The sequence below is a fragment of the Tursiops truncatus genome, chromosome X (assembly GCF_011762595.2).
Source record: "Tursiops truncatus isolate mTurTru1 chromosome X, mTurTru1.mat.Y, whole genome shotgun sequence".
Taxonomy (NCBI): Eukaryota; Metazoa; Chordata; class Mammalia; order Artiodactyla; family Delphinidae; genus Tursiops; species Tursiops truncatus.
In genome coordinates, this window is record NC_047055.1 from 127,291,223 (window position 1) to 127,305,666 (window position 14,444).

A 14,444-nucleotide genomic window follows, 5' to 3' on the forward strand; every position below is an offset into this window, starting at 1 on the left:
TGCTGGTGTGTGTATGAGGGGTGCTGTCCAGTAGGTGTCCGAATTGGGGGGATATGGATGTGGTCCAGGGTTCTGGTGGGTATTAAGGTCCCTGTAGGGTCTGGGGTTGCCAGGTTTAGGGTTTCTGTAAGGTTCTGGATAGGAGTCTGTGTGGGGTCTTACTGGGGGTCTGGGTTGGGGAAGTGTGGGGAGGGAGGGTCCTAGCTGTGATCTGGGCGGGGTCTGTGGTTCTAGCGGGGGTCAGGTGGAAGTCTGGGCGGGGGGTTCCACGCTCCAGGAGGGATTCACGTGGGAGTCCATGATCCTGTCTGGGGGGCCTGGGGTTCTGTTGTGGAGGTGGGCAATAGCCTAGCGGGAGTCCGCGGTCTCAATGGAGGGTCTGAGGTCCAAGGGGGCTCTTGTGGTCCGAGGGCCGGATTGGGGGTCCCGGGCAGGAGTCCAAGGTCTGGGTTGGGTCCACATCTTGGGTGGGGGTCCTGCAGCCAGGCAGGGGTCCTGGGGATCTGGGCGGGGTCTGTGGTCTGAGCGGGGGTCCGGGGTCAGGAGGGGTCCCAGGATCCAGGCAGGGAGGGGCCCCTGGTCCGGGCGGGGGTCCCTGGGGTCGGGGGGGGGGTCCCTGGGGTCCTCGGTCTGGGCGGGGGTCCCTGGGGTCGGGGGGGTGGTCCCTGGTATCCTTGGTCTGGGTCTCTGGGGTTGGGGGGGTGGTCCCTGGTATCCTTGGTCTGGGTCTCTGGGGTCGGGGGGGGTCCCTGGGGTCCTTGGTCCGGGTTGGGGTCCGGGACCCCGGCGTCAGGCAGAGTCCCGGGGTCCGGGCGGAGGTCGTCAGCCGGGAGGGGTCCGCGGTGCGGGCGGGAGTGCCTGTTCCGGGCCGGGGTCGGGGGTCCGGGGTCCGGTGCCCCGGGTCAGGCGGCGTCCTGGGGTCCAGGCGGGGTCCGGGCGGGGTTCGGGGCGGGCGCGTGGGCGCGGGGGGGCGGGCCGGCGCGGGCGCGTTTCCGCCGTCCGGCGGGGCTCTGAGTCCCGCGGGCGGCGCGGAAGCGGCGGCCGGGCAGCCATGTCGCTTTTGTCTGCGGCGCGGGCGGCCCTGCGAGTGTACGCGGTGGGCGCGGCGGTGGTCGTGGCGCAGCTGCTGCGCCGCCGCCTCCCGGGCTTCGCGGAACCAGGTCAGCGGCCGGCGGCGGGCGGGGGCGGAGGCGCCAGGGGCGGGCGGGGGGCTCGCGGCGGCGGCGGCGCCCGGCCGGGGTCGCGCCCCTCGCTCGGCCGGGACCCCCGGGGTGGGGGGCGAGCGGGGGAGGGGCGCGGCGGGGCCCCGCGTGCCCTTGACCCCGGCCGCCGGCCATGGCGCGCCGCGCCGGGCGCTCCCGGAAGCAGGGCCGGGCGGCCGCGGGGGGGAGGGAGGTGCGCCGTCCCCACGCGCCCTTCCCCCGCTCCGCGCATCCCGGGCCGGAGTCGGCCCGGGGGTCCGCTCCCCCCGCGCACTGCGGGCCGGGGTCCCCGGCGTCCCGCGCGCCCCGCAGCCCCGCGGCCGGGGCGAAGGAGGGGGCGCTCGAGAGCCCGGCCGCGCGCAGGGTCAGGTAGGACGGGCCTTCCCGGGGTGGGTGGGGGACGCCGGGCGCGCTCGGGGGCGCGGCGAGGCCTGGAGGGAGGGGCTTCCGTTCTGGGGCACCTTGTTCCTCTGGCCCCCGCGACCTCCGCGGCGTCTCCGGTCCCAAACTCTCCGGGGACCCGTTCGCGCTCTTCACGCACGTTGGGGACCTCCGGGGAGCGGGGGGTGGCGGCGATCCGTCTGGGGCTGTGTCTGGTCGCAGCGGCGTGCTCAGGACGTAAAACGGGGGAACCTGTAGGAATCTCTGTCTGCCCTAATTTGCAGGAGATCACACTCACCCTAGGCTACGCGAGCATACATGACATTGTATTTTTAGGTGACAGATGACTACTTTCTAAAACAAAGTATTAGGTGGGAAGAGTGGTGCCGTGTCACCTTGTGGCCGGTCTCTCTACTGTGTGGCCTAAGGGGATAGATGGAGTCTCAGTTTCACCCGTGTTTCCGCCCTATTGACCTGGCACCCCCAGCAGCGTCTGGGCAACACCCCTGAGACGCGGGGGTGAAAAAAAGGCAAAGAACATGTGACTTTGGCTGTGAAAATACTTGAGAATCGCTCCACTCCCCGACGGCAGGGGCGCTGCCGGGGCCACACTTTGCAAACCTGCAGCTCCGACCAGGAGTAGATATTTTTATATGAGCTCCACCCTCCCAGGCCTCCATCAAAGGGAAATACATCTTCCAGGTTTATGTGAGGTGAGCATTTGGTTTTCTGATAAGCTGGACTTAGGTATTTTTTATATTAAAAAAACCACATTGAGAGCAATGAGAAATGAACAGAGGGTAAGACCCCAGCCAGTACCTGGGGCTCGGGGGTGGGGTCCGCATAGTCACCTTTGAGATCAGGACTGGCTTGTACACAGTGAAGACGTATGGAAAGCTGTCCCAGGTTGCCCCAAATGGCCCCAGGTTGTGGAGCGCACCACTCCGAGCAGTTTTGCTCCCAGACGGGTCTGGCTGTCTCGCCTGGGAGCCCGTTTAGCCGCTCGCAGAAAAGACAAGTTGAGGATGGAATTTAGACTTGTCGGTGTTATCGCAGCAGCACCCCAAAATGCGTGCCTCGGAAACGTGTTGGAGGTGCATCCAACCTGAGGGCTTGCCCTGTGGTTTCCACCTGTTGACTGATTGAGAAAAAAAATAAAGTTGTGGAAAGGCAAACCAGCCATGAGGCCATGTGTCCGCCGAGGGCATCCTTATTCCGGCTTTTGCAGAGGGTTGTTTCATCCAAAGATGGACTTGCTGGGCTTGCTGTGTGCGAGCCACGTGGTCTGTGGGGTTAGAAATCATTTTAGGTCTGGGCGGAGGAGTGAACGAACATCCGTCCCATGTGCCAGGTGGTGGCCGGTGTCCCAAGTGGCACTGTTCCTCTGCTTTTGGACCCATTTTTTATTTGCCCCTAACTGGACTTCACCTTGGCGGGGGAGGAGACATTGAACTTTGCCCCGGTATGGAGCTAAATAAACAGTAACCAGAGGCCCCGTTCACATGGAGAGTAGCTGGGCTTTGTTGTTCTTAAACATCAGATGTTTTCTTTTTTTAAAAAAATAACTTATATAGTCTATATAAATATAAATCTATATAAAGTCTATATAAAAAGTCTATATAAAGTCTATATAAATCTATATAAAGTCTATATAAATAAAGTCTATATAAGTCTATATAAATATAAATATAAAATGTGCACAGTATAAAATAGTTGATACGGAAATAGTCTCTTATTTATATATTCTAAACGGATAACGACAAAGCCCAGCGGTGATTATTGAAGTGCGTTTGGTGTTGTGAAAGTTCTTCGCTAACCCACCGTGAGCGGTCAGGTCATGCCTCAGATTTACAAGTGCCTTGGTTACGAGTTGGCTAATATTCGCATGTCCGATCTTCAGTATCTAGAGAACCTGTCTGTAGATCGTCTCAGCGCTTTGATGAGTTGCTTGTGCACACTGCATGTGTTTCATGCAGTTACGTAACTTTTACTGGGACTCCTTAGATAAAAGGGAGCTGTCTCACATTTATGACTGTCGCTTTGCAGTTGTGGGTGGTCCTGCACATTTTATCCGGTGGGGGACAGGCGTGTGGTGTGAGTTCAGGTGGATTCTGTGAAAAGGTGAAGGAAGATGCTGAAAAGGTAACCCGCCCCTGAATGTAACCTTAAAATGCGCTCTCTGTAAACAAGATCATTACAGACTCATGATCGTTGCAGGTTGTGCCTTGATAGAGACGTGTGTAAGCCAATGAAAACTTCCTGTAACAGACCCTGATTTCCAGATTCTCTATGGCGATTGTCTGTTACAAATTAAATGTCTCTGATGCATCAGGTTTGAAAGGGAGAGAAAGTCATCCAGATGTGTTTTACAGGGACGTTCTGATACCACACAGACATTTCCCTTAAGAATTCTGTTGGACATAGGAGGTAGGTCTGGAAATGGACTTCTGCTGATGGGCTGACACCCCCAAAAGATGTCAGCTGGCCCACTTATGAAGCTATTTTAGGGTGGATCCTGGTGTTCAAACTGCAGGGTTTTTTAGAAACTGATAAAGAGGACGTTATTTCTCGTTGGTGTTGTGTACATGTGAACGGTTGGGGGTTGTGGATCCAGGGAGGTGAAACCACAGTTTTCATGATCTTAGGAGTTTTTGAGTCTTAAAAAAAAATAAGTACTCCCCTCCTGCCCCCCCCCCACAAAGAGCTTTTTTTAAAATAAATTTCTAAATTTTTACTTTTCGGCTGTCCCACGCAGCATGTGGGATCCTAGTTTCCTGACCAGGGGTCGAACCCGTGCCCCCTGCCTTGGAAGCGTGGAGTCTTAACCACTGGACCTCCAGGGAAGCCCCAAAGAGCTTTTGTTTGTGTGGCTTTGACTTATCCATATGGATCCTATTCACTTACATGTTAATTAAATTTAAATTTATTTGAAATGAAAAAAAAGATGAACAGAAATTTGAAACAGAAATTTACAACATATATTTCAAGTAACATAACAAGTCACTTACATGTTATTCCCAGTAACATTTTTTCCCAGTGAAAAATAACTATAATCTCCAACACAAACAAACAAAAATCAGGGAGAGTCGCCCTGTTTCTGGTTCTTGCCAGTTTCCTGAAGTACCGACTGGGAAGAATGCAGCTGGTTCTCCACTTGGTGGCTTCATCCTGTGTCTTGTGACATGTCCCTTGTGTTGGTGAAGCCGATTGGGAAGATCTGGCTGGTGTCTCTGATGTGAGAAAAGGCAGGACCTCGCCACGTCCCTGGCAGTGTCGTGGCGATGGTCCCCCCCAGAGATGCTCAGGCCGCCCTGTAAGAAGGACCCTGTGGAGAGAGTGCTTTGACAAAACCTTGATTCCTGACTCTGACGGGAGATGTAGACCTTGCCCTCCGGACAGTGGAGGGTGGCTTTGTGCAGCCGCCTTCAGCGTATGTGCTCAGAACCCTCCTACCGTGTGTCACCTCCTTGGAGGTTCTGACATCATTGGCCCGAAGGAGGTGAAGCCGCAGGGGGAGGCCCTACGGGCGGTGCCTCCTTAGCTTGTCACTGTGTCAGGGATGCGTCCTGCTCTGTGGGCAGAAGTTTGCGCCAGCATGGCGCTGGACTCCTTCAGCCAGATCACAGCAGTAATTCATCGTCATCATCCAGGTGTAGTCGGATCTGAGAAAACCGAATTGCGTGGCCCGCGCGGGATGGGGCAGCTCATATTCCAGAGCCCAGGTGTCGTGCCCGCTGTGCAGTTCCCATCGCTTTTTGGGACCACCTTTCCCACGCTCAGGTGCCCCATCCTGGCTTGGCTGTAGGATGTGCGGTTTGGGGGTTTCCTCTTTGTGAAAGTCCTGGCTGTATCGGATCCCCTCCCCCTGTCCTGGAGACTTTGGGCCTCACCTCTGAGCAGTACATCCTTCTGCCCCATCCCTGGCTACCGACGTGCCCCTTAAATCAGCCCCCCCAAGTGTGACCTCTCCCTGAAAGCCTCGGGTGGGCCCTTTTGACCGCAGGGCGCCCAGCACCAGGGGTCATGTTACCTCTCATAGCTTTTATAGTTTTGTTCTCATCAGCAGAGCGTGCAGGGGCGTCTGTAACAAAGTACTTAAAATCATGGAAGTTCATCCTGTCTCTTTCTGGAGACCAGAAACCCGACGTCGAGGTGTCCCAGGGCTGCGCTTCCTACAGAGGCTCCAGGGGAGGGTCCTTCCCGCCTCTTCCAGCTCCTGGGGGCTCCAGGCGTCCCTGGCTTCTGGCCGCGTCCCTCCCGTCTCTGCCTCTGTCTTCCCGGGGCTTCTCCTCTGTGTCTGTGTCTCCCCTCTCCTGTGTCTTGTAAGGACCCTGTCATTGGATGTAGGGCCACCCTCATCCAGGAGGACCTCATCTCAGACCCTCCCCTTCATCACCTCTGCAAAGACCCTGTTTCCACATAAGGTCCCATTCTCAGGTTTTGGGGGGACGTGAATTTGGGGAGTGGGGCCGCTATTCAAACCACTGTCGTGGTTACTGGGTTTTGGCTTTGAACATACGCCCCACACTCAGAAAACGCCTGGTTGGTGCACTTTGTGATTTAACCCCCTGAGTGCTGTACAGGGGGTTGAAAGCTTGCAGACTTAACCCATTTCAGGGGGAAGTCTGTTCCATGGACATCATTTGAGGAAATCAAATAAGTAATGAAACTAACATTCATGCTCTCAAAGCGTGTCTTTTTCTCTCTGTGTCTCGGCATATGTATGTATATTTGTTTATGATTATTAAAAGTTTCTCTTTTTTTTTTAAATTCATGCTCATGCCTAATTCGAAATTTTCTGCTATTTCTTTTTTTTCTGTTTTTTTGAAGATGTTAGGGGTAGGAGTTTTATTAATTAATTTATTTTTTCTGTGTCGGGTCTTCGTTTCTGTGCGAGGGCTTTCTCTAGTTGCGGCGAGCGGGGGCCCCTCTTCATCGCGGTGCGCGGGCCTCTCACTGCCGTGGCCTCTCTTGTGGCGGAGCACAGGCTCCAGACGCGCAGGCTCAGTAGTTGTGGCTCACGGGCCTAGTTGCTCCGCGGCATGTGGGATCTTCCCAGACCAGGGCTCGAACCCGTGTCCCCTGCATCGGCAGGCAGATTCTCAACCACTGTGCCACCGGGGAAGCCCAAAAGTTTCTCTTTTATTGAAGCATACTTGATTTACAATATTGTGTTAGCTTCAGGTGTACAGTACAGTGAGTCAATTATACATATATATTCAGATTCTTTTCCATTATAGGCCATTACAAGCTATTGAATGTAGTTCCCTGTGCTATACAGTAGGACCCTGTTGTTTATCTATTTTATATATAGTAGTGTGTATCTGTTCATCCCAAACTCCTAATTTATCCCTCCCCACCTTTCCACTTTGGTGACCACTAGTTCGTTTTCTACGTCTGTGAGTAACAGCCAGCTTTTAAGAAAACTCAGCTGCCCTTTTGGGTGTCCTGGCCCTGATTGGCAGCTCCGGGAAGCCGAATGTGTGGGCATCACCAACAGTGGGAACCCGGGGACCTGGCCTTAAGGTCGTCTTCCCCACTGACAGCCGGGCAATGCTGCACCACAGCTCGTAGGTGTCTCTGTGCCCAGGTGTGAGTGCCCACGGTGGGCATTTTGAGAAGTTCCAGGGATTGAGAAATCCATTATCGCCCCAATCTGGTTCCTGATGCCAGATGCACCTAGGAGAAAAATAGAGGGACGTCCCTGGTGGTCCAGTGGGTTAGACTCCGCGCTCCCAATGCAGGGGGCCCGGGTTCGATCCCTGGTCGGGGAACTAGATCCCGCATGCCTCAACTAAGACCTGACGCAGCCAAGATAGATAGATAGATAGATTAAAAAACAAAACAAAACAGCTGGAGCATGTGCAGTACAGAAAGTAATATTTTTAACTTTCTTTAATTGATATAAGTTAATGTACAATATTATATAAGTTTCAGGTGTACAGCATAGTGACTCACAGTTTTTCAAGGTTATACTCCCTTTATAGTCATTATAAAATATTGGCTGTATTTCCTGTGTTGTACTATATATTCTTGTATCTTATTTATTTTATACCGAGTATTATAGTTCGTTCTTCTCAATCCCCTTCCCCTATATTGCCCCTCTCCCTTCCTTCTCCCCACTGGTAACCAGTAATTTGTTCTGTATATCTGTGAGTTTGCTTCTTTTCTGTTATATTCACGAGTTTAAAAAAAAATTTTTTTTTGGATTCCACAGATAACTGATACCATACAGTATTTGTCTTTCTCTGTCTGACTTATTTCATTAAACATAATAATCTCCAAGCCCATCCATGTGGCTGCAAATGGCATGACTTCATCCTTTTTTATGGCTGAGTCGTATTCCACTGTATATATGCACCGCATCTTCTATATCCATCCCTCTGTCCATGGACGATGGCCGTTTAGGTTGCTTCCATGTCGTGGCTGTTGTGAATAGTGGTGCTGTGAACATGGGGGTGCATGGATCTTTTTTCTAATGAGTGGTTTTGTTTCTTTCAGATAAATATCCAGGAGTGGGATTGCTGAATCATACAGCATCTCTATTTTTAGTTTTTTAAGGAACCTCCATCCTGTTCTCCATAGTGGCTGCAGCAGTTCACATCCCCACCAATGGTGTAGGAGGGTTGCCTTTTCTCCACACCCTCACCAGCATTTGTTATTTGTGTTCTTTTTGATGAAACCCATTCTGCTGGGGGGTGTGTGTGTGAGGTGAGATCTCATTGTGGTCAAAAAGGCATCATTTCAAAACATAAAATTAGAAAAAGCTCGTATTTAATGCCACTCTGACAACTTAATATCCACTTGAGACCCTCTGTTTTCGTCTTCTTTCATCTGATGGTGGCGTGTGGCACGCGTGCTTGCCGACCAGGTTTTCGGTTGGGGACGTGGGTCGTCTTGGGCTGGCGGGGCGCTTGGGAACGTGGCCTCCGTCTGGAGAACAAGCCCCCCTGCTTGGCGTCGGGGCTCCTGGATTTCCTAGAACAGGACAGAGTAAAGCAGCTCAGGTGAGGAAAGAGCTGTCATCGGGAGTCCAAAGACGATCCCCAAACTAACAGTAAAAAAACGCGTGTCTTCGGACGCACCTGGACGGAAGAGTCGCTGGCTTGTCAGACTGGCCCCTCTGCTGTGCCAAAGCCAGGAGCCGGAGCGGCAGCCCCCGGGGACCCTCTGCGTGCGCCCTTGGTTCCGGAGCAGCCCCGCTCCCCGCCGGCCGGAGCCGGGTCTCTTCTCACGCTGTGTTTGTCTCGCTGCTTCTCGGCAGGTCGTCCCGAATGAGCGAGGCCCGGCCCGGGTGGCGCAATGGAGGGCAAGAGCCTGGAGGGCGCGCAGACCGACCTCAAGCTGGTGGCGCATCCGCGCGCCAAGAGCAAAGTGTGGCGCTACTTCGGCTTCGACACGAACGCCGAGGGCTGCATCCTGCAGTGGAAGAAGATCTACTGCCGCATCTGCATGGCCCAGATCGCCTATTCGGGCAACACCTCCAATCTGTCCTACCACCTGGAGAAGAACCACCCCGATGAGTTCTGCGAGTTTGTCAAGAGCAACACGGAGCAGATGCGCGAGGCCTTCGCCAGCGCCTTCTCCAAGCTCAAGCCCGAGGCCGCGCAGCAGAACGCGCAGGAGCCGCCGGCCGCCAAGGCGGCGGCGGCGGCGGCGGCGGCGCACGGCCACGAGGGTCGCAGGCAGCAGGAACTGACGGCCGCCGTCATGGGCCTCATCTGCGAGGGGCTCTATCCCGCGTCCATCGTGGACGAGCCCACGTTCAAGGTGCTGCTGAAGACGGCCGAGCCGCGCTACGAGCTGCCCAGCCGCAAGTTCTTCTGCGGCAAGGCCATCCCCGAGCGCTACGGCGCCGTGCGCGACGCGGTCCTCAAGGAGCTGGCGGAGGCCGCGTGGTGCGGCATCTCCACCGACCTGTGGCGCAGCGAGAGCCAGAATCGGACCTACGTGACGCTGGCCGCGCACTTCCTGGGCCGCGCCGCCCCCCACGGCCTCTTCCTGGGCTCCCGCTGCCTCAAGACCTTCGAGGTGCCGGAGGACAACGCGGCCGAGACCATCACGCGCATCCTGTACGAAGCCTTCATCGAGTGGGGCGTCAGCTCCAAGGTCTTCAGCGCCACCACGGACCGTGGCAAGGACATCGCCAAGGCCTGCTCGCTGCTGGACATCGCGGTGCAGATGCCCTGCCTGGGCCACACGTTCGACGCCGGCATCCAGCAGGCCTTCCGGCTGCCCAAGCTGGGCGCGCTGCTCGGCCGCTGCCGCAGGCTCGTGGAGTACTTCCAGCAGTCCACCGTGGCCATGTACATGCTGTACGAGAAGCAGAAGCAGCAGAACGCCGCCCACTGCATGCTGGTCAGCAACCGCGTGTGCTGGTGGGGCAGCACGCTGGCCATGCTGCAGCGCCTCAAGGAGCAGCAGTTCGCCATCGCCGGGGTCCTCCTGGAGGACAGCAACAACCACCACCTCCTGCTGGAGGCCGCCGAGTGGGCCACCATTGAGGGCCTGGTGGACCTGCTGCAGCCCTTCAAGCAGGTGGCCGACATGCTGTCCGGGTCCAAGTACCCCACCATCAGCATGGTGAAGCCCCTGCTGCACATGCTTCTCAACAGCACGCTCAACAGCAAGGAGACGGACTCCAAGGAGATCAGCATGGCCAAGGAGGTGATCGCCAAGGAGCTCGCCAAGACCTACCAGGAGACGCCCGAGATCGACATGTTCCTCAACGTGGCCACCTTCCTGGACCCGCGCTACAAGAGGCTGCCCTTCCTGTCCACCTTCGAGAGGCAGCAGGTGGAGAACAGGGTGGTGGAGGAGGCCAAGGGGCTCCTGGACAAGGCCAAGGACGGCGCCTACCGCGCGCCCGGGGACCAGCTGTACGCCCCGCCCGAGGAGCCCCCCGTGAAGAAGCCGGCGCCCTCGGCCACGCCGCCGCCCGCCAGCGTCATCCACGACATGCTGGCCGAGATCTTCTGCCCCGCGGCGGGCGTCGAGGACCAGGACGGCTGGCGCGCGCAGGTGGTGGAGGAGCTCAGCAACTTCAAGTCGCAGAAGGTGCTGGGGCTCAACGAGGACCCCCTCAGGTGGTGGTCCGACCGCTTGGCGCTCTTCCCGCTGCTGCCCAGGGTGCTGCAGAAGTACTGGTCCGTGGCTGCCACGCGCGTCTGCCCCGAGCGCCTCTTCGGCTCCTCGGCCAACGTCGTCAGCGCCAAGCGGAACCGCCTGGCCCCCGCGCACGTGCACGAGCAGATCTTCCTGTACGAGAATGCGCGCGGCGCCGCGGCCGAGCTGGAGGATGAGGACGAGGGCGAGTGGGGCCTGGGCCACGAGCAGGCGTTCCCTCTGGGCGACGCCGGCCACGCCGGCTACTTCGGCCTCAGGGACGGCAGCTTCGTGTAGCGCGGCGGGGGAGGGTGGGGGGAGGGGACCGCGCGTGGGTGCCTGTCGTCGGATGCTTGGCTGTCAGTACTGACCCCGCGGGTGGGCGCGCTGCCCGGGACAGAGGAAATGCACAGAACAGAGAGATGGACCTTTGGTGGGGCTTCGGGCGGCCCAGAGGACAGAGACGGCCTTTGGTTGCCCCAAAGGAGTGAGGTGGGCTTTGGGTGGCCCAAAGGAAAGGTGGGGGGCTTCGGGCGGCCCAGAGGACAGAGACGGGCTTTGGGTGGCCCAGAGCTGGTGAAAATGAGCGTTTTCTCTGGAGGGGCCCCTTGCGTCGGCACGCAAGGGAAAGAAATGACTTATCAAAGCCCTAGATGTCCGCTGATAGGGTTGCAAATGCTGAACTCCGCGACAGAAGCACGGCCGGCACGGATGTTTTGCCTCCTAGATAATTCCATACCTGCAGCATTCGTGTTCTCTGCGAGGGACGGTTTGGGGTAAATCGGAGAAAGATTGAAACCGACGGGCAGCTGAGGATGAAACCCCTGGGTGTCCTCCACCGACACCATCCGCGGATGTTAGCCGTGGGTTGGTGAAGGAACCTGTTTACACTGTCATTTACGTGGGAACCTTGCCTCTGGGTAGCCGGGGAGAGACACTCTCGCCAGACGCCCTGTTTTCAAGAGACACCAGTTTTATGTTTGGTGGAAAATGTTAACAGTGAGCCTGCAGTGCAACCGCTTATAAAAAAAAAAAAGCAGAAAAGAGGTGTTGGTTGTGGTGTGTTTTCTGCCGTGAGTCAGTCTTTTTTCTCCCCTTGCCTGAATTCACAGTCCTTGTGAGCCCTGTAGCTCGTGGGTCTTGAGGTGGGTTTTCTGTGAGTCTGATGCTTCAGAGGTCCGGTTTCCCCAGAATCACTTTTCTTGGGATGAACCTAGAGAAGGCGGTCCCCACTCCTTGGAAACGCTGCTTTTGAATACGGAGGACCCTCTCGTGCCCACGGCCGGCTCTGGAGGGCTGATTTAGATTTGACTCCTGGAAAGGGCTCTTGCATTCTCTTTTAAACACCAATGGGGGGTGGGGGTCATTGAGTTAAAAATAGTACCAGGGATCATTTTATCTTTGGGGGTCCTTGTGGGTTGCTTACGCCCCTGGGGAAACGGGAAGGCCGTTTCTAACACTTAGAACTACTTTTATTTATTTACTTATTTTAAACGAATTGCTTTTCTTTAAGAGGCAAAGCCCCTGGACTTCCCTGGCTGGTCCAGCGGTTAGGACTCCGTGCTCTCAGTGTAGGCGGCAATGGGTTCGATCGCTGGTCGGAGCCCTAAGATGCCACGTGCTGCGCGATGTGGCCCAAAAAAGAAAACGACACCAGTCTTATCTCTGATTCTCACCTGAAAACAGCCCAAGTCCGGGTGGAGGTTTTGTCGGGAGGTACAAATGCCCCATCTCAGCCCTCGGCAATCTTTTCCCAGGACCCCAACATCGAGCCGCATCCCGGGGGCTTAAGGAGGGCATTTCTCCAGGTTCGTGGCTGGGGACTTCCTGTGGCTCCGGCCAAGGCAGTCTTTTACCTTGATGTCACCAGCCGTGAACGTGTTTAGGAAATCAGGCGTCGGAAAGCAGCGTCCCCTGCGCCGTCTCCTTGAAGGAAAGCGATAGTGTCGCTGTCTCCAGACCCTCTGCTCTGCTCTCCGGCTGGGAAAAGAGCCGCAGAGACGCACATCCCACCTCCCGGGCTGTAGTTGGCTGCTTTGCATCTGACCCGCCCCCCCCATTTCTTAAAATCCTGGCTTTCTGTCACTCGTGAAAACTTGTGTCCCTCCAGCTAGCCGCCTCTCTGCGCGTTTCTCACGTTTTTTCCTAAGCCCTGGGGTTGCCGGCCCTCTTCCTGGCTTGTACTTTTCCTTATTTAACGCTGTGGAATCGGACGCTTGTTCAAGAAACCCCAGCGATAAACGGACTCCTAATTGATCGGTCTGACGTGCGTGAGTAACGCTTCACACTTGCAGGAAAGCCTCCGACCTCGAGAGAGGGCTTTATTTCTGTTTGTTTAAAGAGATTTTTCCAAGCCACGTGGAAGAAGGAAGGCCCCTGTGCTTTGTTCTGGGGTCTCTGGGAATCACATCAAGGGTGTGTTGCGTTTCTGGATCTTTTGGTATCACAGTGTGTTTATGTGAATAAAGCTGCCAGCCGGGGAAGCCTGCTACGGGAGTGGGAATTCTGCACGTTCGTTCCCTGGGCTGTCTTTGCACCGGGTGTGGGGAGGATGATTTTAAAAAGCCGAGCCTTTTGGGGTGCTGACCTCGGGCCATGTGTATCGCTAGGGCATCTGGGTTCTCTCCCATCGACTCCTTTCTCTCCCCGTTCCCTTCCTTTCTCTCCTTCCTTTTAAGAAAACGAGGTACCCCAGAAACAGACAGACTGGGAGGTCGGCGTCCGTCGTTATTTTTCTCCCTCTGCACGTTATGGGTTGCCTCCGTTCCTGGGGGCATGGGGAGGGGGATTCAAACATAGAATTTTTCTGCACAAACATTTTGAGTTTCAACAGGCCAGTTTTCAGTCATGATAACCTGACACTTGCAGAGCGTTCTCCGTCGAACATTAAGTGGAACGTGGCCTTCAGTGTCTTAGATAAAGTATCGTTGCTGGCATCTAGAATGTCTCGTAAAAACACAGCCCCTAACGGTTAAGGATGTGTCTTATCTGGGTCGGCCCAGGACTCTGCTTCCTCAAGATGGTGTGTGTTTCACGCTCAGGTCTTGCTCTAAAGTCAGTTTCCTTTCAGAGTCCCGCTCTCATCCCGGCTCAGGGAGGCGGGCGCCTCAGTGTGTGTTTGGAGTGACCCCGGGGTCTCGGCCGCCCTCTGAGCGAAGGCCTGGGGCCCATCACAGGCTTCTGAAAGCACCGCGGCCCTCGGACATTCGTCTTTCTGGTTTCCGGGTGCAGTCTGGACCAATCCCGGACACATAGCTAGAATTCTTCTCCTTGGGAACCTGCAGCCCCGTGTGTCCCCGTCCTATAAATTGTACTGCATTAAGACCCAGCGTGGGATGTTTTGCAGCTGTTCTGGCCACCGGGGGGCTGGGTTTGCAGCTCTGCCTGGAAACAGAAGCCCTTCTGTGCCTCTCACGGCTAGCAGGCCCAGGGCTAGGCCTTCGGGGTCCTCCTTCTGTGTGCTGGGGGCCCGTGGCCACTCTCCTCTGAACTTCGCTGGCTTCGTCCTCTGCAGCCCCGCGCGGGCGGGATACAGTGGCTGCTTGCCTTGGGTGGCTTCAGCCTCCAGCCCCACCGGCCTCTGCTCCGGCCCTGCAGTGCACACAGCCAGCCCCATATCCTGTCGTGCTCAAGGCAAGATCCCGACCGTTCAGGCTCCCCCTTCCTCTCTGCAGACCCGGGTTCCTGGCCTGGGCGCCAGCCCTGCAGACGCAGGGCCCTCCCGGAACCTGCGTGGTCTCTGGGTCCCCCCGGCTG

The 14,444-nt window shown here is 56.3% G+C and overlaps 2 protein-coding genes across 3 annotated transcripts in view; both read left to right on the forward strand.

Moving 5' to 3' along the window:
• The first annotated feature begins 1,022 nt into the window (after positions 1 to 1,022).
• LOC101337853 (E3 SUMO-protein ligase ZBED1) lies at positions 1,023 to 11,732 on the forward strand. 2 transcript variants are annotated; one of them, XM_019944738.3, is made up of 2 exons: positions 1,023 to 1,160; positions 8,848 to 11,732. In XM_019944738.3, the coding sequence occupies exon 2, from the start codon at positions 8,886 to 8,888 to the stop codon at positions 10,983 to 10,985; it is 2,100 nt and encodes a 699-aa protein (XP_019800297.2). In that variant the 5' UTR covers positions 1,023 to 1,160; positions 8,848 to 8,885; the 3' UTR covers positions 10,986 to 11,732. The 2 variants fall into 2 exon arrangements, with proteins under 2 accessions (XP_019800297.2, XP_019800298.2); XM_019944739.3 differs by lacking the exon at positions 1,023 to 1,160 and adding an exon at positions 1,382 to 1,571.
• The window catches only part of LOC101337417 (polyprenol dehydrogenase), a 327,160-nt gene continuing 313,741 nt past the window's right edge, over positions 1,026 to 14,444 (forward strand). The window contains exon 1 of the mRNA XM_033849920.2: positions 1,026 to 1,160. Within this exon, the coding sequence (XP_033705811.1) occupies positions 1,052 to 1,160 (109 nt within the window). The 5' untranslated portion in view covers positions 1,026 to 1,051. The remainder of the gene's footprint in view (positions 1,161 to 14,444) is intronic.